The sequence below is a fragment of the Gambusia affinis genome, linkage group LG12, assembly GCF_019740435.1.
Source record: "Gambusia affinis linkage group LG12, SWU_Gaff_1.0, whole genome shotgun sequence".
NCBI classification, from domain to species: Eukaryota; Metazoa; Chordata; class Actinopteri; order Cyprinodontiformes; family Poeciliidae; genus Gambusia; species Gambusia affinis.
This window is the reverse complement of record NC_057879.1, coordinates 9741873-9769132: the sequence shown is the minus strand read 5'-3', so window position 1 is coordinate 9769132 and position 27260 is coordinate 9741873. Positions and strand designations below refer to the sequence as shown.

General features: G+C 39.2%; 1 protein-coding gene across 1 annotated transcript; it reads right to left on the bottom strand.

Moving 5' to 3' along the window:
- Positions 1 to 27260, bottom strand: rab2a (RAB2A, member RAS oncogene family). The gene is made up of 8 exons (XM_044134119.1): positions 26994 to 27260; positions 19309 to 19380; positions 18353 to 18420; positions 15452 to 15534; positions 13523 to 13615; positions 12623 to 12734; positions 7433 to 7501; positions 1 to 2527 (listed from the first exon to the last, which is right to left on the bottom strand). Exons 1-8 carry the CDS (start codon positions 27037 to 27039, stop codon positions 2432 to 2434), a joined length of 639 nt encoding a protein of 212 aa, XP_043990054.1. The 5' UTR covers positions 27040 to 27260; the 3' UTR covers positions 1 to 2431.

Genomic DNA, 27260 nt, shown 5'->3' with positions numbered 1-27260 from the left:
GTAAGACTGAGAGAGAGAGAGAGAGAGACAAAGAGAGAGAGAGAAAGGAGGACCACATACATAAGATAGATCAATCCATAGATAGATAAGTAGGTGGGTAGATAGATACATCAGGTTTGGCTTGATCCTCCTCCTGTAACCACTGTGGGTTCACACGTACACTCACGCGCGCACACTACATGTCGGTTTACAAAGGATAATCAGCATCAGAATAAGATTAATAACCATTTGAATATACCAAGGAATTTAAAAAATAAACTAATATGAGAGGAGCACACTGCCATGGAAAACGGACTCACTCGCACTGATGTCAAACCCAAAAGTTACACGGTTAGCTTGTAGAGAGAAGACAAAAAACCCCCCAAAAAAACAAAAAAAACTACACAGCTCGGTTAGATAGACAGGAAAATATGTATACTTCATCTACGCATGCATACATATACTGTATGCAGCCTGTGTACGCGCTTGGAGGGGATAAGAAAGGAAAGATTTGTTTCAAATGCCCTAATTCATACACACACACACACACAAAAAATAAAATTAAATTAAACCAGGCCTCGTTCTAGATCAATCTCCCAACGTGTGCGTATATGCGCAGCGCCAGCTAACTCGTTAGTGGTGAAAGGCCTAACTGCAGATAAAGGGTCGCTCATTTTCGCAGCTGTCCAGGTCTCTTGGGGGGGAAGGAGGAGGGGAGGTCGACGTTAAGGCAGACAGCTGATTTCAGGTCAGACTACGGAGGGGTGGAGGAGATGTCTTGCACCAGTCCACTTTAATATTGATAAAACACAGGTAAACACAATATTTTGGCATTTAAAGTAGGTACTGCACAGTCTGTGAAAGAAAAAAAGTGCGAGAAAGTAAAAAGGGGGGGAATGGAGTGACGACGAGTGGCCGTAGAAGCAGAAAATGGGGCTGGTTGCATTTTTGATTTCGAAGCAAGAAAAAAAAAAAAAAAAAAAAAAAAAGCCCAAAAAAGAACATTGCAGCAGTCATCGATCAAGCTCTAAACAGCACATGTTACACATCTGGCAGCTAATTCAGGGTGGAGATCTTAGCTCGCTTATAAGGGAGATGCTCTTGACATTTTCAGACCGAGTCAAAGTCCCCCCACAAGGGACTCAGAATACCTTTGCTCGGTCCTGTTAACAGCCTGTTATCATTCATACTTGTCATTTAAAAAGAAAGGGCACTTCCAGCCCTAATGCACCAGGGCGGCCGAGCTCCTTTGGGTTTATATGAGAATAGTTCGAAATGGTAAAAAGCTGTTTTGAAGGCCCTCAGCAGCGTCTTTCCAAGATCCTGGCTAAGGCTTTTAACTAGACCACAACAACATGCTACGCTTCATCTGCAACAGCCGACACAGCTACAGAAACCTAAAGAGCCATATATACACAGAAATGCGCCCGATAAATACATATACAGAAAAAAAAAGTAAATTTATTTTTTCATTTGTTTTCCTTTTTTGTCTCGACTTCATAATGACATCCATCGCTCGACTACCCTTAACGTTTTTTTAAACTTTCCCGCTCGACTTTTCTGCTGTTCCAAAAGGATCGATGTTCACACTCAACAGTTTGGTCTTTTATTCTCTACCCGGGTGTTTTAAAACACTTTTTCAACAAGTTTTTTTTTTTTAGTGTTTATGAAATACAAAAAAAAAAAAAAAAAGAAACACCATGTGTGAGCTGACAAAGAGGACACAAAGACTGAAGGACTACAAAGTAACATGACAAAGATAATGAGGGGAAAGCATGGACAAAAATGACATGATTTGCATCTTTCTTTTTCTCTTTTTTTTTTTATACAAATACAAAGCAACTTGAACGCCTCCCACACACCACAAACTAACATCCTGGAATATTTGTGCTGTCCCTATACTCACAGGCACAGCATGAAAACTGACTGAGCCTGCAGAAACATGTCCTGCCATCATGTCCTGCTTTTAAAAATGCGTAAGGTTGTGTATATAGACACAACATGGTGCCCATTTTTCTTTTTTTCTTTTCTTTTTCCTGACTGCTCAGTTCTAACAAGGTCAGCTCACCGCAGCCAATGGCAGCTCTTCGCCAGCTCTTCGTCAGTTTCAGTTTCAATATACCAACATCCACGTGAATTGAGGGGAAATTTATGAATTAAATGGCTGCCTTAGGTTGGTGTTTTTACTCGAATGCTTAAGATTGTTTGCATCCATCCAAAATACAGTAATAATAAATGTGTAAATCTGCAGGTGAAGCTGACTCTGTCCTCATACAAGGATGCCTAAGACACTCAGGATGCACAGATGGATGGATGAAGCGGCAGAGAGAGAGAAGTTAAACTGTTAGTGGGCCTGGACAGTTCTGTAGAAACGCGACAGAGGGTTGGAGAGGGCGAGGAGGAGGAGGAGGAAGAAGGGCTAGGGCTGGAGGAGGCGGTGTGTTGTGGGACTTCAGCAGCAGCCGCCTCCGGCATGTTGGCCTCCCTGGCTACTGGGCAGTGTGGAGTTGGTGGTGGGATGCTGGGGTCCGATCTTAATACCATTAGCCTGTGTGGAGAGAGAAACATGGGGGGGGGACAAAAAAATTAAAACTTATAAAAACAGTTCCTTGATAAAATAAGGAAGTAAGGAATATTTGTGACGTAGAAGACATTTTCTCAATCTCATTTGAGGTTGAACTTTTATGAAAAAAAAAAAAAAAAGTAATTTGACAAAATAAACGTGCTTTAAAACGTTTGTGTAAGCTTATTAAGCCGTTTCCCGCTGAAGGTTGAACCTCCCACCAGAGCTCAAGTCTTCTGCAGCCTCTAACATGTTTTCTTCGAGCTTCTCTTCTGCATTCAGCTCCATTCATATTCCCATTAACTTTGATCAGATTCCCTTTCCCAGCTGAAGGAAAGGATCCCTACATTTCACACTGACCACTGTATTACCTTTCTTTTATGCAAATTACTTTCTGTCAAATCTCAAAAGTAAAAAAAAAACCCAACAAAAAACAAAAAAAAACCACAAGTAGTGCTTCAATAATAAAACAGTATAGGTATTTTTTTTTAAAATACAGGATGTAAAACCAGTATCTAAAAATGTAGTGGTTTATATGAATGGGCTGGGTCTGAATAGAAATCCAGATGGATCTTGTTCTACTCCTCGGAGTGTCAAATAATCTGGACAAGTTTCAATAAGCCGCAGGTTGTCTTAAACGTGGGTGAAAAGGAAGACTGGCAACTTTTAGGTCAGGCACGCATCAAATTCAACCTTTTCTCACTAATTCACCGATGTGTGGTAATCTAGGGTTGATGGGATTCAAGCGTCTTGAAAATGGTGCAGAATCAGATTCAGTCACCCCCATTTATTTATTCGAAAACACAGACATGCAGCACACATTAAGGCTTAAACAATTAATTGGATTAATGATGATTAATCAATTATTGAAATAATCGTCAACTAATTTAGTAATCGATTCATCATTGACTGGAAGACATACATGAAAAAGCTCATTTGGTGGGAAGAAAAGAAACCAGTAATCAAGACAAAATAGAAAATATATACATATAAAAATATACATTTTGCACTTTTGTCTGTAAATGTTTTAGCCAAAATTCCTCAAGTGGTGTAGATTTAGCTCATTAATAAAGGAAGGACGTTGTATAGCAGTTTAAGCAATTAAAATATTTATTTTTTAAAATTAGAAAAGGAATTGAATTGTTCGTTTGCATCTTTTCATGTATTTCTAATATTGCATTAAAAAAAAGGCTCAAGCTGTTAATTGAAAAATTTGTAGAATGTGCCATTTTGTTTTGATCTGATTAATCAATTACGAAAATAACTAAGTCTTACAAGGCACTCAAAGTTAATTTAAATAGTTCTAGAAACACTAGATTTCAAATAAAGTTTAGTCTTATTTGGGCAGAAGCTGAGCTTATATAAAAGCCCCCATTGCATTTACTCTCTACCATTTCATAACTTCACTGGCAACTTCGAAAAAAAAAAGAAGAAGAAGCAATCTCACAAAGCGTTAACCATGACGAGGGAATATGCTAATTGGAAGCACAGACATAAGTGTGCAATCGCATTCACCAACTAAAATCGAAAGACGTTTGAATAGCCGCTTGATACGGCTTCCAAGGTGAGATTAACGGCACACAGGGCCTGCGGGGCTTTCTATTAGATCACATCATAGAGGGAGCAACAGGTGCTGCTGCGCTGCACAAAGGCAGAGGAAACACCAGCAGCAGCACTCAAGGACAACAGGATAAAAAAGAACAGCACAAATAAAAGAGGAGTAACTGAGAAGGAGGCAGGCAGGTGGGTGGTAGGGAGACACTTTCATCTCTCTGAGCTGTAGTGCTCACTTTCCCTCTGCGTTTCATCAGCTCTCTTTCTCTCTCTCTCTCCCCCCGTGTGGCTGTAGCCTCGCTCGCTCTCTCCGTCTGTATATATTTATCTCTCCCTCCCAGTGCAACTCTCCTCCTACACTCAGTAGCAGTAGTGCCTCTGGGAAACACTGTATGCCTTTAAATCACATTTATTGAGCCGAGGCCATGTGTGTGCTTTCTCGTAGCGGCTGCCAACATTTCTGGTGGGGCTTCCCTTTCTCTCTCTCGGAGCTCAGTCAGCTGATGTGGTTTGGCCGGCCGGCCTCCGTCTGACTGTTACTAATAATGAAAACACCGAATGGCTCACCCCAGCACTCTCTGCCCAACACCTGCATTCGCTGGCTGAGGGGCCGAATACGGTCCGAGACACATGTGGAAGCAGTCAATACATTCACACGGCTCTATTTATTACCAATGATAGCTAGCATGTGCTAGCTGTTGCAGACTGGAAGGCCAACAGACAGTAGGTTTCAAAGCTGTAAAATGGGTGTACCACAAGGTTCCAATTTGGGGCCACGGATGTTGCATTTGTATATCAACGACCTGCCTAAAAGCTGAACAGACATTCAGTGTCAAATCTATGCAGATGACGCTGTCGTAACATAAATTATGTGATTGTAAAGACTCAGCATGACAGCAGGTGGTAGAGCCCTAGAACAGGTCAAAGAAGGGAGTGATTATAAGATTTTTATAGTTTAAAGCTCACCTCTGATAAAAAAAAAGAGAGGCTAGGATGCAAAAGTTTAAGCTTAGGGGTGGCAATCAATATTATAATTTGAAGTTTAAGGATTATGATCCAGAGCTACAACAAAGTGTCTCACAATCAAACATGTATTCAGTGTTTGTACTACAGTTATTGATCAGAGTAAATAAACAAAAGTGCATGACTTCAAATATTCAGTCGCTGTTTGAGATTCCCGGCGTAACATTAAACCTCATGAGAAAACTATAAACTACGAAGAGCTCTAGAGGTTTTGGAGAGGCAGCCAAAAGGAAACATTGTGAAATCAAGAAAAAGAAAAAGATATGACATTTTGAAGTTTGTTGTTTGATTTATAAAATAAATGGACTTTAAAATGTGTCAATGGACGTGTTCCAGAAGTAGTTGGAAAATTATTTTAGAACCGACCAGTGGCCATGACAATGGAGATTGTAATTCAACAATATCTGTTATTTAACTTTGTGCATTTAGAAAGAGATTGTAGATTTAGATTAATTCAGCACCAATAGTGAAAAAAATGAATAGATTACAGACAATTTTCGGCAGCTAAATCTCTATTCTGGCAATTCCTTTAGTAATAATAATAATAATAATAATAATAATAATAATAATAATAATAATAATAATAATAATAATAATAATAAAAAGGCTCTTTCAGAGCATCGTTTGGCATTTGACCAGCCCTTAATCATCCTCACCACAAGAACCCTAGGTAAAGTCTAAACTCAGATATAAAGTCGACCAGAAATCAAAAGAGTAGTGAAAGGAGCCTTCTCTCTATTTTTAAAGGAGTATTTATGACTCATATAATTCTTTTTTACACAAAATTATGCAGACATGGAAAATGATTCCTTAATTTTAGACATAGGAACCGGGTTTTAAGTTCTCTCTACGATTAAGTAATGTCTGTATTTACGTTCTGGGTCCATATGTGCACGAGCGCCATCATGACTTATGTAACCAGATAACATAGGGACAGAAACTATTCTGTGTACTTAACAGGTTGCAGAGATTGCCATCTTGATGACTAATTAGCAAACCGAAAGTGTAACCACTTATGTGAAAATTTTAATAAATCTTGCAGTGATTCAAAAAGGACTGAAGGGAGCATGGCGCTGACTGCTTTCCTTCTTTTATAAATACCTGACAACAATCAGAAAAGATTTAAGGCAACGGTGAGGAAAGAAGTGGCGCGACGTGAGTCAGTCCTCCATTCTTTGCTGAAGGGGTGTGCAAAAGCAGAGGCAGTACAAGTAGCATGCAACAATGCTTTACAGTGATGTACCATAAGGGGACTGTTACGTCTATATATATATATATATATATATATATATATATATATATATATACATATATATATATATATATATATATATATATATCCATATATATATGTATATATATATGTATATATCTGTATGTATATATATATGTATATATATATATATATATATATATATATACATATATATATATATACATATATATATATATATATATATATATATATAGTAGTTGTTCAGTTCCTGACCAACTGCTTTCTCACAGTCAAAAGGCGAATAAAAAAAAGAAGAACTGCGCTCTCAGTTGAGGTGAGAGTGGATTGTTTATATGACCTCCTTTCTGATCAAGGGGTCCTGCTATCGTCAGCACTTTCGTTCCATAGTGGGGCATTAATTATTGGATGTAAGCAGATGCGAGTCGGACATAGGCCTATATTGCGCACCCTTAATTTGTCCAACTCGCAGTTTGCTCTTGGTCCGACCATCTTCATGTGGAAGTAATCGGATTAACATTTCGGCTCAATGACTGGCTGCACAACTAAACTTTTCTGCTTCCTTTGCTGTTCCATAGATAGAAATTTGGCTGACAGTGACTGGGCTGACAGGCAGCTTACAGGCTGACTGGCTGAGTGAGTGTTTGTTTTCTTGCTGAATGACCGAGACCTTGTGGGACGTGAGGAATTTATGAGCTGGCAATATGCCAAGAGAGCGAAAAAGAGAGAGAAAGAGGAAGAGAGAGGGAGAGACTAAGGAGTGAAGAGTGGAAGTGGAAAATAGAGCAGAGGAAAGGAGGAATACAGGGAGTTTTGCTTGGCTGGAGTCAAAGGAAGGAGAGGGTTTTCTTCCCCCCCTTTCCACCTCTTTTTTTTTTTTTTTTTTTTTTTTGAGGCTAGAGGGAGCGTGGCAAACCACACACACAGCTGGAAATCCACGCTCAGGAGAAAAAGGGAACAGAACAAAGACTGGAAAAGAGAGGAAGAAAGGCCCTGAAAAAAAGAGGACAAGAATCCAGAAGCTTAAAAAAAAGAAAAAAAAAAAGAAAGAAAAACAGAGGGGTTTTAGTGTGCTTTACCTCGTTGTTGATATCAAACACGCCCTCCTGGATCTTCTCATAGATCTCCTTGGCTGTGTTGATGAAAGCCTGAGACGGAGACAGGAAGCGAGACAGATGAAGCGGAGAGATTTGATTCATATTTGCGCGCAGAAATAAGCCCGCACAGCTCTTTGGGAATTTTCTTTTTAAACACGGTTGCCTTACAAAATTACTTGGTGGGCGTTTCAGTAGCTAGCAAGGGTGTTAATTTCACCACTCTTGACTTCTGATTTCTGCCAGGCTTCCAATCGCCTCGTTAGAAATCTCCTTACTCACTCCCAAAACGCTTTCTTTCTTTTTTTTTTTTTTACAGTAAAACCACCCTTTTACAATGGAATGTGTAAACTGCTTTGCTGAACATTTCATCCGGGTGTGGCAACTATCCGTAAAGTAATGCAGACTTCCTGGTTAGATGCGGAACATTCAAGAGCTCTGCATGTGGAAAAACACACCCTGCAGACAATAATAAACCCCAACTAGTGTTGTGAGAGCACATGCATGTGTTGTTGATGTTTGTGCGTGTGTGTGTGGGTGTGTGTGTGTGTGTGTGTGTGTGTGTGTGTGTGTGTGCTCTGAGCCTTTTCATTTGAACTCATCAGATTACAGAAAACTTTTCGTAAGGCCACAAAATGACTGGCATCGTTTTCCCCAGATAATAACTTCAAAAACGAGAAGAGTGGGAAAACTTTTTGGATAAAAAAATACCTAAAAAAAAAAGAAAAAAAAAGGAAGAAATTTCTGCACCCGTCTTAAATCCAGTAAAATGTAGTCTGAAGAAACTCAAATGAGAAAAATTTGATTTTAATAAAGGACAGATGCACAACTTTTCTAGCACCTATTCAAAAAAAGAGATAAAACAATCATGCTTAGTGTGCAGTGAAACAACAAATGGTCGTGCAAGCTAAGTAAGAAGACCGAAGGTAAGTAGAAACAGATGCTGGTCATTTCTCACTTCCGCCGTTTTGTAGCCTTCTAGCTCTGGTCAATTCGCACCAAAGCTTTTCCAGGTAAACGGCCCCAGTCACCGGACATTTTCTACTGATCCTGCCTCAATCTGTGTTACCCTTGGAGATGTGCTGCACCCAGTTATACAATTAAAATGTTAAATTGGTTGACGGCCCGCCGTAAAAAAGAAAATTTAGTTTTACGAATCCGATAATTGTTATCTACAAGTCCGGTGTCACTCTGAGGTTTTTGGTTTGAACAGGGGTCATAATCTATCATGTGTCATAATCACACACACAGTAAAAAAAAATTTACTATTTAGAATCACAAATCTAAAAAATAAATAATAAAAAAAACATCTGTAAAGGTTTAAATACATGGAAACAGACGAATTAGCAAAGGAGGCAAATTAATCTGGAGTCATAAAAACACCAACAACTACTGCAATTACATCTAGTTTGTTTAATAGACTCCAATTAGTTCTCATTGTTGAAATAGGCTAATTTGTCCTTAATTTGGATGCAAGTCTTTTACAAAGCACGCTAGAAAAGAATCTTGTTGAGCATGCACACTACATTAAAAACAAAAACAAACAAACTTTAAAGTCAGCAAAACCAAGCAGATCATTGAGGAATTATTTTACTTCACCATCTTTGAAAGTCTTTCGGTGGCTCTGAGGATGAAGACATGTGCCATCATGTCTATAAAGTATGTCTGTAGCTTTATATGTGCCACCATTTTGCATAGTGTGGGTGTATTGGGACAAAAGGTTTTATCGTCTTTTACCGAGTCTGGAAGGATAATGGTACTTTTTCCTAAGACATCAGTATCCCCGCCTATGTTTTTACTTTCCATACTTAACCAGGACAACCTGAGGGGGAAGGCTGTGCCTCCATGTGGTCAAATGATTAGCTGAATTATTCAAAACGCAGGTTGGACTGCTGTCAACTATAGCCACTTCAAGCACACAGCATGCAGAGGTGAGTAAATCTTAATGACAGAAAATATGAAAAGAATGGCAGGAGATTACATAATGGTAGAATTAATAATAATTACCAGTTGAGCAGTGGTAGATGTGTGCGGTTTACATGCAGAGTTGTCAAGGAATAATTTTATATGTCCCACAAATATGTAGCAGTGAGCAGATTAGCTTTGGAGATATTTAGTAAAAGATACAAATCTTTCATATGTCAAATCTAGATGGACTTCTGCCAAAAAAATAAACAGTTGCGTTGTGTAAAATGTGTTCTCACAGGAGACAGAATACAGCACACTTGTCTGTTTTGTCTTATGCTTATAAAGGATGTTTGTTAAGATTTTACCAGCACAAGACGTCAATTCAGTTTTAAAGTATAGCATTTCTTAATGGATGCTATTCAAGCGTCTCCAACATTCTTAGAAGTTTAGGTATTACGAAGGAGGATCTTGTTATAGAATACAATTGGACGTTTGTGTAGATCTGGAGTAAAAATCAGGCATGGATTAGCACAGAATCCATCTCTCTTCTCCACACACACACACACACAGGTACAAACAACTCCGAGGATCAAAGTTGATTCAATAAAGTGGAATTAAAGATCCCAGAGCGACTGCCCTATGACTACAGGTATCGATGCTTCTGTCTCCAGGGGAAGTATCTTATGAGTTACGATTGGAGGATTTCAACTGGAGAGTAATAACTGGGATAAACTATATGAACGACTTCAGCTGCGATTCCACACCATGAGGCTTGCAGACTGTTTCACTGAGCACATATGTAACATGCAAAAAAAAAAACAAAAAATGTGTTCTGAACTCCTCTCTGGCACCTGTCAAAAATAGACTGAGCCCAAGGGTGCTCTCTATACTCTATTATGTCCTGCTCCCTCCTGCACTCCTTCCTTCCCTCCTCACATCACTACACCTCTTGTTCCTTCACATCTCTCTACTGTGGAATGATGACGAGGTGAGACGAGGGTTAAACTAAGAACTAATAAGAAAATACTCTACAGAAGAAATAATGGGAAAACACAGGAGAAGAGAGAGAAGAAGAGAAAGAGGGGAAGTGAGGAGTGGTTTGTGAGAGGATCTTTATGAAGGACTTAGGAGAGGGCGAGGAGATGAGACGATGAAAGCATGTTCGCAGGATCTCTCCGTCTGTCTCTAAAGACCATCCCATCAACCCCAGTGTCCACCCACAGACCCTGACGACAAACTCTGCACACTGATTGGCTGCTGGATGTCGCTGAGGAAAGGTGGGGTGGAAGTTATGAATATGTATGAACTTTAACTGGTTGATATACTGCTGGAAAATAGGAGGAGAAATGATGGGGGAAGGAAGGAAGGAGGAAGAAATGAATGGAAGAGGGCAGGAAGACATAAACGAGGAAAGGACGGAAGCCGTGCCGGAGGAGGGGAGGGGACGGGAGAGGGGGGATGGCAAAAAAAAAAAGAAAAAAGCGATGACGAGTGGGAAGGGGGAGGTGAAGTAGGAGAGGTAAAGAGCAAATGATGGACGTCGAGGGATGAGAAGGGATGGAGCGAGGAGAGATGAAGGGAAGGGAGGAGAGGAGAGGCATCAGGAGGATTCAGAGGACACTAATGAGACAAATTAATCATACCACACACACACACACACACATTTATACCCCTCCCCCCAAATCTTAACCCCAGAAGAGTGCAGCTCAACAGTGTTGTGGGTGTGAGCGTCTGTATGATATAGACTGGTCAAGAGAAGGTTGGAGAGGGACGAGGGGAAAAAAAATAATCTAAAAACACAGAGAAAGAGAGTGTGTGTGTGTGATGTGCCTCTGGGTGGCATGCTGTGCTGTGTAGGATGGGATTAGTTATGTGACTGGATAAGTGAGAAGGGGGTCCCAGAGGAGCAGGCCTCGCATTCACTGCAACAACACCAGGGGTGTGTCTGTATGCAGGGCGGAGCCATGCATTCAGCGTGCTAACTGCAGTTCAAAACGTTAACGTGATCCTTGCAGGGTTAGGCTCCATCCCTGTCACCCACCCTGCTGCAGCTCTAAAACATGGACTTCCACTAAATGTGCAAGGATCAAATGACAGATTAACCCTAAAAAGGACAGAACATTAAATGCAATGAATCATCGCATCTAAAACTTATTTTTAATCACACTTATTTGAGGTAGAGATGCACCAATCAATCAGCCACAGATATAATCTGCCAATTTCACTTTCATCAGTGGTTGGGAGATCAAAATCTCCCCCCCCCCACTGTTTATTAAACACAGGAAAACTAATAGCGACTTCTATTTTTGTCTAAAATTCAGTCAAAATAATGTACTTTGGTACACTTTACAGTATAATACAAATTGAAGAAAGAATAAGGTTTTGTGTTATGCTTTAATGCATAAATGGGCATAAATGATCATCAAAATCCAAATTGGAATCTGAAAATAAAGTATCTGAGTCCATAAACAAACCATGTATATTAAAATGCGTTTGATGAGTTATTATTTGCTCCAAATTGTTTTTATAGTTCAGTGGCGAAAAGATGTTTTCATCCAGAAGGTTAAAGGAGCATTTTGGGATTTCAAATTTGCCTTATTTCTGTGACCTTGTCGTATATTTACGTATGAGAAGAACAACCACAGGGCACAGTCAAAACAACCTACCTCCGGGACCATGCTACTTTTTTCAAACATGGTCTCAAACATCCTGTTAAGCATCTTAAAATGAGAACATATGCCAAAACTAAAACATTGTTTAATTTGACTTGATTAGATGTCTCAGAAAACACAACCTTTAATGTGCCAATACCCAGTAGTTAATGTCTCGCCAACAATTTTCCATCCCCAACCAAAAGGACCACAAGAGGGTTTGACGACTGCCTGATTTAAAAAATAAATAAATAAAAAAATAAAAAAATCTGAGCCATTTTCACAGATTTACTCCAAGTCTTCAGAGAAATCCTTCAATAAGTGCTCTCTGCTGCAGACAAACAGAGCTCTAATTCCAGCTACAGATGTCAACAGGCAGCACCAACAACTGTGAAAGGACAGATAATGGCTGTGAAATTGTGGTGTGGCCTGAGATTTATTTGTCTGCAGGGAAAAGGGCTGTTTGGCATTAGCGTTGACCTGTACGGAGCGGCGTATATTTCACGATGACAGGTGGTGTTTAAAGCCGTTCCGAACTCAGGTTCAGGTAAGCTGGTAACCTTAATCCAGTCATTACAGCGGCCATCATCAATTGCTAGTGAGCGTGTGTAATTACCTCCTCTACATTAGAGGCAGTCTTGGCTGAGGTCTCCATAAATACGAGGCCGTGTTCTCTGGCGAAAGCTTCACCTTCCTCTTTTTTCACCTCTCTCCTCGACTCAAGATCGCTGAAAAAAACAAAACAAACAAACAACGATTTCAGGTAAAATCATCCTAAAATAAATTTTAAAGAAATTAGCTATATTTACCTCTAAAATTTCTACAATGAACAAATTACTTATTCACCTAGAAGTTCTCAAAATTTTGTCACGCTGCAACTGCAAGGAGAGCATTTTACTTACAAAGCAGTGCATTTTTTTGGTTTTGTTTTTGTTTTTTTGAATAAAAATCTTAAAGGTGTGGTGTGCAATTGTATTTATCTGCTCTAAGAAAAATCTGGACATTTCTTTACTATAAAGTGGTGCTGACAAAGTGCTCCCAGACTTTTGATTTAAAACAACTTTCTTACAGTTGTGTGCTTTGTTTTTAGCTGACTGATATCGCTACGTAAGTTTAATGATGAAAATAATCAATATTTTCCACTTAGAGCATCATGAAACCTTCCGAAAAGTCAGCAACTGCCATTATTACCAGCTTATGTCTAGAGCAGAAGTGAAATTTCACATTCAAATTTGTCTGGCAGCTCTCTTGATTTAACTTTACCTCACATGGTGTTAAATTACAAATACTTGAGTACAGAGAGAAAAACATATAGAAAAAATACAACTGAATGCCAAACCTTCTTACTGTGCACATTTTAGTCCTGTAAGAGGAGAGCACCAAAAGAATACGAAGGCCTTCCTTTTCACAATAGAATATCTTCAAGCGTTGGTGATTTCTGCCACACATTGCTGATGGTCCAGCTTTAAGTAGGCCAGTATGTACCCTTCACCATGGAAGAAAGGAATAACTCTACCTCTTGTTGCCAATGAGCATGATGACCATATTGGAGTTGGAATGTTGGCGGGCGTCCTCTAGCCAGGTCGTCAAGTGGTTGAAGGTGTCCCTTCTGTTGAGCAAGCACAGATTTTTAGTTTTTCTCTGACTGCACTGTGACAGTGGAAACGTAACAGACCAATAATCTGCTGTTATATATATATATATATATATATATATATATATATATACACACACACATTCACACAGACCCCAATTTAAGAAGTGACAGATATTACTTTCTCTGTAAAACTGTTAGGTGATGCATCACTTCCTCTTTTATTTCTTGGAACATTTAAGAGAAAGAAAAGGCTCATCTTGTCGTCTTCGGATGGTTTCAATAGAAACATTTAAACTGTCTTCTGTCTAATTTGACATCGGGTTCCCCTTAGAAACTACTGCTTTGATGTTTTTGATACCAGGCATATGCAGTTATGCAGGAAGTTTATTGCATTAGACCATTATTGCATTGCACCAGAACATGCATCAGCAGTTGTTCCTTCCTATTCGAAGGCTTTTACATGTTCTGCACGGTGCAAACAAAAAACAGGAAATTAAAGACAAGAGCTTGATGTGTAGCGAAGATTATTCAAGCATCACTAGAGCATTAAACATTCTTTGAAAAATTCCTAAGAATGTGGATTTACCAGCGGATTCAGAGAACCAACCTGTTCTGGTGGCGTTAGACTGAACTGTAGATTGTCACGTAATGTTCCTCAGGGCTGCATTCTTTACCTTGTCCTTTTCATAAATAGGATGTCCAGGGGGCAGAGTTTTAACGAGTGAAAATATGTTATTTTCTCCTTTTACTTTGCATGTGATATTTAGCTACATGAATCTATAAAAAAATGTTTTGGATTGATCTGGATTAAATTTAGACTGACCCGAAGTAGATCCGTATGCCTTGTGAAATGGCTGAAGATTGCATTTGTCAGGAATTGGGTCAACATAAAAAAAAAATAAAAAAAAAGTTTAACTAAACTAAATAGAGATTATATCCCAAAAAATTAAGTCCAGATTGGCTTTTAATGGAACCGTTAATATTCCAAAGGGATATTGATTTCCTTTTCCCTTTCTAAGGAAAGGTAGAAAAAAAGGAGTAAAATTCTGTTTATTTATATTGGAAAAAACCCCCAAACATTTCCATCATTTGCATTTAGAGTTTCAAATAAAATTTTATTTCCATCATTTGCATTTAGAGTTTCAAATAAAGTATTATTTGAAACTCTAAATGCAAATGATGGAAACGCTTTTTCAATACATTTGAACAACAAATGAACAGCAGGCAATACAGCCATCAAATTTATGTCCTCCATTATTAAAAAAGGCACAATTTTTATCCAGCTTTAATCATGTTTCTCACTTCAAGACCAAAACAGGTTTATCTCAAACTAATGGGAAAAGCCCACGTTGCCGACAGGATAAAGTGGCAGCAAAAACAAGAGGCTAGGATCATAACATTGCTCAACAGAAAGTCATCTGACTCATTTCATGCATTTAGATAAGGTGCTGTAGGTGTTCACTAAACATAAAGTTGAGCAGTGGCAGCCAGTTCAGACATGTTTGCAATAGCAGCAGGGTGGAGAGAACTCGATGGTATAACAAATTGAGTACAAGTAGAAGGCTGTATGAGAAAAAAAAAAAAAAAAAGAGAAAAAAAGAGATTTCAGGAAGGAAGAAAGGTGTCTGCGTTGCCACGCTTGCAGTCAAGTTTTTTTTTTTTTACTACTGAGATGCAGACTTGTGTAAGCTTATCTGAACATGCATATCATTCCTTTTTCATGCGTCACAGAGAAGGCTATTATTTAAAGCTGACTTTCAGTATATAGGTCTTGTGCTGAGAGAAAGAAGAACAAGCCTTTTCAGTGTTCCTGAATGCATCCTACTTGTGGATGATTGGCTAGGTTACCTTGTGATGTCATAGACTAGCAGTGCTCCGGCTGCTCCTCTGTAGTAAGACCTGGTGATGGACCGGAACGACTCCTGACCAGCCTGCACACACATACGAACATGTTAGCTAAACAGACAGAAAATAAAACATGAAACGCTGAAAATATCCACATCTGCTAATGCTCTGCTTTGTTGTCTGGGCTGAAAACGCGTCTGATTAATCACATTTAACTTAACAGCGAAATTCGTTTGGGACTCCCTGCGCAAAGTCCAGCTCCAGGTTTTCAGGCACCGAGGAAGACAGAGCGGAGCCTGTAACTGGATACAATGGAGATCTGTCTTTCACTCTCCATACACCCGTCACAGAGTCACTACTTTCTCTCTGCGAGCATGCAGGACCTTCCATTTTCTCAATTTATGCTAAACAAAGGAGGCCACATAGCATAGGTTGCAGCGCTGAAGAGTTCTGGATCAGACGTGTCGCCATCATGTCATTCTTGACAGCCATCCTGCTCAGAGTCACCTTGTACTTTCACTTCCTCTTCCATTATTCCCCTCTCATTGTTTCACCTTTCCTTTGTCTTCCTGCAGTCCCTCATCTCTTCTATGAATCTTCCCTCTTTCCATCCCTCTTGTCACTATCCAGCATTCTTACAAGCTATCCACCCACCCCCCCATTCTAAAGTCTATTCATTCTTTGACTCCGTTCAGTTGTACATTAACAATGTTGTCTGTGTTCGTCCGGGCCACGGAGGAAAACAAAACGCCACTCTATCCCAGCAGCTGCGAGCCCTGCTCTGCTCTGACCTCATCTGAAAAGCCAGACAGACACACAGGCAGCAACACCAAGTCAATGAATCATTCAGCAAGTCAGAGCACCAGGCAGCTAGTTTTGTCTCCCAGAAACACAGGGAGATTGAGGGGGGGGGGGATTTAGAATCAGTCGCATAACTAGCTAGCAAGAAAGCGATGAAAATACTCGGCTTTCGAACAAAACGTCAAACTAGCTGGTTGATGGAAGAGTCGATAAGTTAATCAGAGGGCAGTCGACCAGCCTGTGATGCCATTAGTGAATAAATGATAAATAAGAGTGTAAGAGAGGGAACACTGTGTGTCTGTCTGCCATCTGGCCAACAGGCCTTTGTGCAGAAACACACACACTTATTCATATGGCAAGTGCAGCCCACACAATGATCCAAATGGCTTCTGTGTTCGCATTCTGGTGATGGTGTATGATTGCAGAAGGCGAGCCTGGCCGGGTTTCAGTCCGGCCTTCACTGCTCCGTACCTGGCCGGCCAGGTGAACAGTAGTCGTTGTCTAGCGAGAACCAAACATGCAGGACCAAGACACCAGAGGAGCTGGGACAGATACATTGCAGGCCTTTTCGCTCTGGTCCTGTCACTGTTGATTTTTTTATTTAATGGAGTTTTAACTCCACCTGCTGGTCGACGGCTTTACTGCATGTAAAAAAGGCACTTTCTTTTTACGAGACCTTCCTTTGTATTTTTTATGATACACTGCCCCTACATGGCTTGGTTCAGAACAGCTCAGGAAGCTTTAAAAAGGTGCTTACAGCAGTCAGGAAGACATTAACCCCTTAGCTCCTTCACAGTTAACATTTTTCCCATGAATGGGCGAGGGGGTGACAACTAAAAGGGAATACCTGCAAATCACAGCAGCCCTTAGCACACACCGTTATCCTAAAGAGTAATATTAATATTCAGAATGGTGTTTTAAATCAGAACTATCCAACCATACTTCCTCTTATATAAAAACATCAAATTAAAGAGTACTTTGTAGCTAAAAGCCTTAACTCGTACAATGTGTTAGCATGTTATGGTTTAACACCATATTCTGACTCTTATTTCTCTTTTAACTTGTAAATCTCTGGGAAAGCAGTTTGAGTCCAATACTTATCAAGACAAAAATCAAGAAAAAATTTATAGACTGAAAAAAAGGTTCAGGATGACTGCAGCATGTGTGACCACTGGACAGATGAGCTTTCTGGAGGTTTTAGCTAACAGGGCACAGTAACAAATACTCTGGCAGGACTTTGCCATCTTTGAAAGTTGCCAACCAAAGTTATGTGGCTTTAAACTGGATTCAGGATCAACAATAAAACAGGAAGCGAAAACCACCAGCATTATACATTATATATTCAACCCAAAATATTAAAGCAAAATTTTCTGAGGTCAGCTGGTGACTTGAATCTACTAAATTTCAAACAGGTCACTGCAACATGTGTGGAAAGAGGGCCCAAAGCTTAACAGTTTCAAAAGCAGTTAGGTGTTTAAACTGATGTCAGATGAAGCCCAGAGAGGAAAGGAGCCATTTAAAGTTGTATTGAAATTGTATTTTCTATGGAATGTCTGCAGTTGATTTGGGCTTCAAGGTAAAGCTAAACCTTCAGTAGGTTATAAACACTTTAATGGAGTTCAGCAAAGTTCCTCCATTTGGCCCTTTGTTTCACTCAGTTTCTTTCTATAAAGACAGATACTGAAGGTGGAAATGTTGGCAGTCTGCTGAAAATCGCAGAATTAACCTGTGAATCTAAATTCTATAGAAATACAGCTTACTACAGAGCTTTTCATTATGCTAGCTATGCTAACTGCTATTTATGATCCTGGAGGAAGATACAGAAAATTATTTACAAAGAAACACAGAGCTTCAAAGCCAGACAATGTCAGCCAGAAGTAACTGTACCACATATAATTCTTTACTATTCAAAAGTTATAAAATATATATTTTTCTATAAATAGAAGCCAGAAGGAAGACGTTACTGTCATATTTAACAACTAATTTAAGAGATTTTTAAAGCAGCCTTGCAGCTTACTATTATATCTGCATAAAGGCTTTTAAGCAGCCTTTACGTGAAACAACAATAAGAGGAAATGGAACCGCAGTCAATAGATTATTTACCGTATCCCAGATTTGCAATTTGATCTGTTTGCCATCTATAGTGATCATCCTTGCGCCGAACTCCACACCTAAACGGATAAAAACACAGAGGAATAAGAACCGAGTATGCTTTGATAAAGACTTGTTTAAAACCTTCTGATTAATTAATTAACTGCATGCATTTACAAATTATTTGAAAAGTTTATACATAATCAACACAGAAAGACTAAAAAGAGAGTTCATGTATCGTATGGAAGACAGAAAAAAAGAAATTCTGACACAAACAAACTCTAAAAAAACCTTTTTCTGCATGTAGTGAAGCGGAACTCTTCAAGCACATATATCCGACATCTAAACACGTTTCTTCAGATGTCAGATAAAAGTAAAACGTCTTTATTCAAAATGGTTTTGAACTGCTTTTATTCAAACGTTAATGCCACACCCAATTCAAGCTAAATAAATAAATACTGGGACCGACCCAGCTCTGGACTGATCATACAAAAATCTATTTGCATAGGACTGGCAGACTCTTTATGAAAAATAAGCCGTGGTTCCCGGGCTTACGGCAAAGGTGTGGTGCTTCTGAGAAGCACAATGCGAAGCACTGAAACATGCTTTTTAATGCAGATACAACTGAGATCAGCAATGAGTTGACAAGAAATAAGCTTCATCAACAATTTCTCAAACAGACGTGCATAGAGATGTTTTCAAAATAGGGAATTCTCTGAAGACTATTAGCTTAATAACACATGTACAAATCAAATGAGTTGTTTGAGTTTTAAATAATATTCAAAATTATGTTTGGGATGATAGAATATAAAATTTTAAAAAGTATTTGTAAGTTTTATAGAGTGAAGGATAAATAATAAGTGCTGTACAAAATGTTATTTCTGGCTAAGTACCTGAGTTTGTGAGTGTAATTAGTGTTCAATGTTTCATCACAACACCTAAATGAATATACTCATGTCTTTTCTTACCAATGGTGAGGTCGTGAACCGGCTGAAACCGCTTGTCTGTGAACTGTAGTAATAGACATGACTTTCCCACACCTACCAAAAGAAGAAAGAGGAAAGACATACATCAAAAGAAAGCATTTCAACAAGACTGAGCACATCAGTGTTTGTGGGTGACTTAAATATAAGCTCACAAATAAAATCCATGCATATTTAACATGAGAACAGAGTTCAGATGAACTCAGCAGGGAGGTTATGCAGCTCCCTGCTACTGTTAACGGTTTGTAAGTTGAGTGATCAGCTGGCTACATCCTACATGTGATACCGATGTTTTTTTTCCCCTGGTTGAAAAGGCACTACTGAATCTGCAGTGATTAACACGTTGCTACTCATGACTTCAGCTCCGAATGTTGCTTAAATACTTGAATGACGGAGTAAAAAAAAACCCACTATCAATAAATGCCCTTGTCAGGTCATTTATTCAATATGGTAAACTGCAGTGTCACAGATGTTAAACAGAAGTTGCAAACTAAGGCTTTTGAACACATTCTGATCCTAGTCAGTCACTTTCAAAGAAGACAGATTTTTTTTTCTTCGACATACAACATCCCAAACAACTCAAAAGTAGTTACTCTTAAGACATTTCCATGCACACAACATCTTGATAGCTGATATGCTCTGTGTAAGTTTAAAAGTTGATTTATTTCATCTTTTCAACCCAAGTTTTAACAAAAAATTTTTTATTTTGGCCTATATAACCATTCATAAAACATCAAGTTCACACAGTATCAATGCTGACAGTCATTGACACCCCTTGCGGGTAAGACAATAAACTGATTGCTGAACAGGTTGGCTGTTCAGAGTTGTGTAGCCTAGCATTTAAATAATAGAAAATTAAGTGGAAGGACAAAAATGAGGAGGAGGAGGAAAAAAAGATACACAGATAATGAGAAATTTGAGAGTGAACCAAATTCAAGTTCAGAAGGTGGACTTCAGTGTACTGAACTGAACTGACCCACTTTTGTTCTCACTAGTTGCATCACCATTTTCCCACCACTTTTCCCAAGGTATATAAATCCTAGACACTATGATTTATATCATGGATGGGCTCAAAAGAACAATAAAGTTAATTCAACTGTGCAGTTATACTATTGGCATACAGAGATTTAATACACAAGTCCTGATATTCAAAATATCAGCATCTGAGAAAGGCTTTACGAATGCTATCATTTTGGGTGCACTGCTACAATTCAATATACTACACAGCTCTTCTAGGAAACAAGCATTATCTAAATTAAAAAGTGCTGAAGTGAAAAGACACTAAAAAAAGGTGTGGATGAAGTGCTAATGAGATTGAAAAAGAGAGACACACAAGAAGATGACAAAGCAACATGATGCACCACCTCTGTGGTTTCCAAGGATCGATGCTGCCAGTGGAGTTGCTAGGCAGGGACAGGGTGATGACAACGATAACGGACAGAGGGATCTAAATGAGGAGGCTTTGGTAAAAGTATAATAATCATACCATCATCAGCTCTATCACACTTATAAGGGAGGTCTGTGGCTATTTGCACTCTCTTCTAGTAGTGCTAGAATTATGGCAACAGAGAACTTTATGCTAAATTGTGCAACGTCTTACCATGTTGTCACCAACCACAATGCTTAGAAAACTATCCCAGCGTCATTCAACTTTCCCTTTCTGGCCAGGCAGCAACGACTTTGACGCCTTTACTACAGAAAGTAAGGGCAAACTGTCTACAGCAGCCTGCAATCAAAGCCTGTCGGGCTACAATGGTGAAAGTGGTCACAATCATAGTAGCAATTAGTGGAGAACTAGATAATGTTGCTATAAAAGCACCTTCATCCGGTACCCAGCTGTGGTAATGACACCTCATCACAGCTTACCGTGAAGATACCTTTAACTGTACCCACACAAACAAGAAAAATCTGAGAAAATACAGACAGACAAGAGGGAGCACTTTGGAAATTATATACTGGATCTTTACTGTGGTCTTCTGAAGGAGGTTTTAGGTTAAAATAAGTACTATTACAACTGGACATACAGGAGGTATGTCAGGAGCAAGCGAGGGAGGATTTGTTTAATACACCCAATAAGAAAGACAAGACATGGCCTGGTATCATGGTAGGCAAAGATTAAAAAAAAAAAAAAAAAAAAAAGTTAAAGTTTTAAAACTGACAGAATGTTCTTGTGGTTTTCAGGGAAAATGTCCACAAAATGCCAGGAGAACACTGTGTGTTAAGACAAGTTAGTTCACCAAAACAGCTGGGAAATCGTAGCTAAACAACTTCAAAAGCAACATTTGTTAAAATATGAGGATGAATAAAAGATCAATAGAAAGGACTGAGTTTGAAATAACTCTTAGATTCATGGGGAAATAATCTGCTGCAGGAGGGGAATTTTGAAAATGAACTTGTTATTCTCTGATGCTAATCCAGTATTTCATTACCGTAGAAGAACAGACATTTGATCTGATTTTTTCCTTGTTCAAGTGGGGCTGATCAAAAGCAAAACTAATCTAAGAAGTTCTGAACATGGAGTTCACAATATTTTGATTGGCTGCTCTTCCCATGAGCCCGCCCCCAGCTCCTGAGGAGTACAGGTTATTTCCTCTGGTCTAGGAGCAAACTGGTGGTGGGATAGGACTGGGGTTTTTTTGGAGGGTTTTTGGGGGGGGGTTTTTTGTGCGTAGTCGGTCCTCGAGGCCCGGCCTCCTGCATGTTTTAGTTCTCTCCCTGGTTTAACGGACCTGGATCAAATGATGGCTCGTTAGAAGGCCTAAGAAGAACACTGACATGCTGAAAAGGTTATTACTACTACCAGGGAGAGAACTAAAACGTGCAGCATGCCGGCCCTCCAGGACCGACTTTGGGCAGAGGAAACACAAAGAACTGGTGCTTAGTAAAGCCTAGCAGTAGTTTAGAGCTGGAACTGGAGTAGTGGAAAAGATCCTGAAGAGAATCTGGACCTTTGGTTTAAGAATCTCCATCAACCTATGATAAAATATCACATAGCACGTATGTGGCAAAGTGAAGTAAAGGACAAATTTATTCTTCACTCAGGGACACCGCTAATATGATTTTCCAGTTTCTGAAACAGACTGTAACTGTAGTCATAGCAACAAGTTCTTTATGACCAATATCCCTACAAGCTGTCCAAATGCATAGAGTAAAATTTAGACACGAGTGCTTTGTTCGTGGGTATTCACAAACCAAGACGTTTATAACTTAAATAAAGGACGCCCCATTTAGAAGAAATTACACTACAGACACTAGAGTTTTCAGTTGAAATAAAATGCTTATATCCAGCAGGCGTAACATTTCAGTGCCATCCAATATGAATGTTCGAAGGCTAATTAGTGTTAACCACAAAGTACAGCAGTGGCTGACTGACGTCATACACAACAGAAAATGAAAGAAGCCGGGGGATTAATAGGAGTATTATTTGGGCGTATTTCAGATAAACCAACTGAGCTGCAGTCTGACAACAGGAGGAATTTTAAATTAATTTGGTCCCGTTTACAGAACACACCATATCTGATGAGGCCCCACAGCTTGACAGGTTAAAAACAACAAACTTTGGTTTCCTATTAAATGAAAAAGGTGCATCGAAAGTGGATGCATTTGGCTGGATGTGTCAGTTTTCAACCGACCTATGTGCCTCTGCTGCTCTGCTAAGTAACCTGAAGCTTAGCAAGGTCAGCAGACTGCATCCCAATCCCTGCTGAGGAGTCCAGCATGGTGTCAGTCCATATAACCCGTCCTCACATTTGAGCATGAACCAAAGACGCCCTTCAACACCTATGAAACACCCAATCTTTTCTTAAAACACAACAACTCGGGAGATCTCCGGGGTCTGATTCTAGTTTTAACGAGGGATTTATTCTCAACTGTCGCGTTCTCCGAATAAATTTTCTAAATTCCTCCTGATTTACAGGCTGGCCCTTTAAAGGCCACAGTGCAAGTCAAATCACATGACAGCTGTGGACCACAGGGATGACTCAGTTAAAATTCCACTTCTTGAAAGTGAGCTACTTCCCTTTGGAAAATGACATCTTGCTAAACGGAGCTTAAAAATAGTCCTGAACAACATTAGAAGTCACATAGGAATGTTTCCCCTTCTTAGATGCATCTCCTTCCAATTTATACATTATTTAGTTTAGCTGATATTTTCTTATGAAAACGGATTCAGCAAAAGATTGGCTATGAGTAATTCTGCACATTCCTATCTAGGAAAGTAGAGTTATATTATAAAAACCTAATCTTAGCCACATACAGTTAGGCTCAAAATCATTGAGGTTTAATAAAACACATTACTAAATGGCACGATTAGAGTCCCGAATTGAATTTGATGAGGAATCTGTGAAGAAAGGCAAAGATTAGGGTGATGGCAAGGAGAGTATCCATTGTAAAAGATCTGGAGGTCATAACCAGAAATAAATCCAGAGGAAACCTGCAAAACAGCAAGAATGTACTGATTATCAAAAGTGCTTAATGAGTGAATGGTGGGGAATTCTTGTAAAGTCAAATTTAAAACATACAATGGTAGAAACTAAAGTGTTGTTGGAGATGCATAAAAAAAAAATCCTTGTGATCAGACGCCAGAGAAAGCGTGGGACTCCGAGTTTTCTCAGCATAGAATAATGTAGCATCGTCCCTCCCCCACCTGTTGCTGCCCAATGCTGGTCCAAAGAAGCTGTTTTACTTTGCATTTATTATTTTATGTGGGGGTGTTGCATAGAGATCCTGACAGTCAGGATGTGGAAACTGAGGGATCTATAATTGTTATTGAGGTAAGGATCTTTATGCCAATAACGTCTCTGGAAAGCCTGGCCTGAAAACCCACAGCCATCCCACTTGGAACAGAATGCCTGTTTTTCCTCTATAAGAGCTCAATCTATAATTATTTACTTCTTGATGTGCTCGTTGCCGCCTTACGTAACAGAGCAAAGTCTCTCGGCCACGCTGGACAGAGGCCCAACGTGTGTGTGTGATACAGAAGGAACCGTATTTCTCCTCATGTTGCTTGTTTGATGTTAGCTACCAAACAAGAACGGCGAGGAGGAAAAAAATGTGCCTGCATTTAGTAGGGTTGCTAAATGCCTGTATGCACCACAAACCCAGGGCAAAATGATGCTCCTTCCTGGCAGTGCTGATTAACAGATTTTACATTTCAGAAAAGGTCTGAGGAAGCTGTTCCCTGTGTTTTTTAAAAACAAAAAAGACCGTCTGGCAGTGAGTCTTGCTCGTTCTCCTAACGACGGCTGCATATGAGAAATAACTGTTTGAGTGAACTGACGGAATTTGGTCAGCATTTCTAACTGATCCTGTTGGACAACATATGACACACAGTCTGTCTCACTGATGGCTTGGGGCCAGTTAAGGTGAGACTGTAGATGCCGAAAGAGTGACTGGAGACTTTAGTGACTTTCTGTATTTCAGTGATCATTTAAATTTAGCATATAAAGTGTTCCCCCACCCCATCAACTCCTGAAAAGAGATCACAGACAGAAACACCCCACTACCATCTCTAATCTCTGTGGAGATGACGGGTAAAACAGAGAGTGTTAAGATGTGAATCTTCACCAAGTTGTAAACTGGCAAAAATCATGCAAAATATAAATATTACGATGTAAAACTAACTGCTACAGCTGAGTATATTTCTAGAGAAATCAAAATATTCAAGTTAGGAGATTAGGACACTTTTTTTTAGTCATTTCAGGTAAATACATCTCACCTTGTTGGTACCATTAGTAAATAAATTTCATTTTTATTAAACAGCTGAAAATACAAACAGCTCTATTGTTAAATATTCAAAACAAAGAATAAAAGCTAGGCTCTTGCTGTCCATTAATGAACTCTATTTTTAAGCTGCATGACTATTGATCTCTTTATTCCCATTTACTATAATCAGGCACAGATAGCTTTGTTTGTTTGGATATTCAGTTTTATTGCTGTTTTTAAGAATACACAAAGCAAGCCATTTGACAACTATATGTATTTGTATTAAACAGTCATTTGCAAATTTACAAGCAGGGCAGATATTTAAACTATTTAATCAGATAATATTAGCGTGTCATATTTGTATTACTCCATAAAGAGCAAGATTTCAAAGAGTTTAACATTCAAAGAGTTTAGAACTATTGCCCTTTGTGGTTTTCTATACTACTGAAGTCTGTGTGTCAAAATCAAGATAAAAGTGTTATCTGCAACTCTACTAATCAATGTTAAACGATTTCAGCTGTCGCAAGAATACTTTCTGTTGTTTTTCTTTTCTTTGAAATGCAGCTCATATTGTCCATTCTTGTTTTAGCCTCGTCAGTTAATGTCATAACATTTTTTAAACAAGAGCTATCGTACTGTGAGAATCTCATGGTAACCTTTTTAAATATTCAACATTGTTTTGTGTTGGGATAAGGTTGATTTTTTTTAAATAAATGTTTACTAATAAAACACCACATGTGGGGAGCATGAAACTATTATTAGACAAGTTCTGACTATTTAAAAATCACAGAAAACTATAATGGGCTGTTAGCTGGTTAAAAATGTAAACGTGGCTCTCAAGAAACACTGTCAAACAGAGACAGGAAAGCAAAAGAATTTTTAGCTTTTTTATTTGGATAAATTGCTCTTTTCATAAAAGAAAACCTGTTTCTGAAGATAAAACTCAGCAGCAAAAATATATCTTGGTCTGACAAACACGCAGTCAAGCTGGGCACCTTGGCAACAACTCACTGAAGCATTTATTACTAGAAATGACAAGAGCCAGCACAGCATGATGCTGTTTTGCAATAATCTTCAAGTAAACATGGTGTCCATCACCAGTCATCTAGCTGGATGAAATTACAGTAGGGCCCTTTACATGTTTATAACTTATTTCAGTGTTGTTAAATTGTATTACTTTAATTTGATGCTGAAGTGAAAAAGTACATGCTGAGCTGTCTAAAGTAAATCGTACCTTGAAGCTACTATCAAACCAATCAGTCTTCCCAATACTGTTTCATCTTTAAGGGACTGCAATATTTAAAAATGCACTTGCGCAGCTAACTCAACAGCCCCCACAATTAGTAAACAGATGATAGGATTGTCTTCATAATTACGGGGTAACCAATTAGGATAAAACATAACTTCAACAGTCTCGCAAAACACAACCATCTTTTAACGAGAAAAGAGAAGCTTAAATCGAGATCAGAAATGTGATCAAAAACTAGAAGTGTCTCTACGCCATTTCAGTGGCTTTAGCTTTAGGCCTACGTGTCAATGCTAATTTTAACTGTTACCGGTGGTAAATATAGAACAAAAATATACACTACAGTTCTTTTCTCGTCTGTTTTGAGAAGCAATATGATGACAATTTGCTGTCGTGACAGCTGTTGCTGAACATTTACTAAAAGCTAAGCAATTAGCGAGTATGCTAACACCCCCACCCTCGACGCAAACGGACAAAAGGCCAAACATCTCCCGGTGTAAACAACTACAACGGTACAGGGATGATGGGGAAAGCATGTGTTTACTTATCTATCACTGTCAGTGTATTTCTGATACATTCTGGTATGTTAATAAGACAGAATTAGAGCTGTCATCCCACCCCTTGGGTCTCTGCTTTTACCACGTCATTGGACTATCCAACACTGCGGAAACACATCGCTAACTGGTAGCTAGGTGCTAACTGAGTGCTAACTGCAGCTTACCCGTGTCCCCGATGATGATGTATTTGAAGAGATACGCATACGCCATTGCCCCTGGTTGTGGCAGTCAGTTGTCTGAACCGTTACACCTTCGTAAAACCGAGCAAGAGCCGAGAGAAAAGAGAAGCTGATAGCTTGTTAGCCTGTTTTTTTCTGTATCGGTGCTCAGGAAGGAACAATAAACAGCCAGAGCCTCGGCTCAACGTCACACGGTCCGCCCTCGCCACGCTACAAAATGATATGTTCGTGGTATCCTCGGAAACGTCACGA

Bases quoted from the DNA above. Each gene is read 5' to 3' on its own strand.
- rab2a (XM_044134119.1), bottom strand. From the start codon at position 27,039: ATGGCGTATGCGTATCTCTTCAAATACATCATCATCGGGGACACGG. The intron at 12,735-13,522 runs GTAGAGTTATTC...TGTTTTTTTCAG, and splicing joins ATGCTCATTGGCAACAAGAG to CGATCTTGAGTCGAGGAGAG. The intron at 7,502-12,622 runs GTAATTACACAC...TCTCCGTCTCAG, and splicing joins CTGCCTCTAATGTAGAGGAG to GCTTTCATCAACACAGCCAA.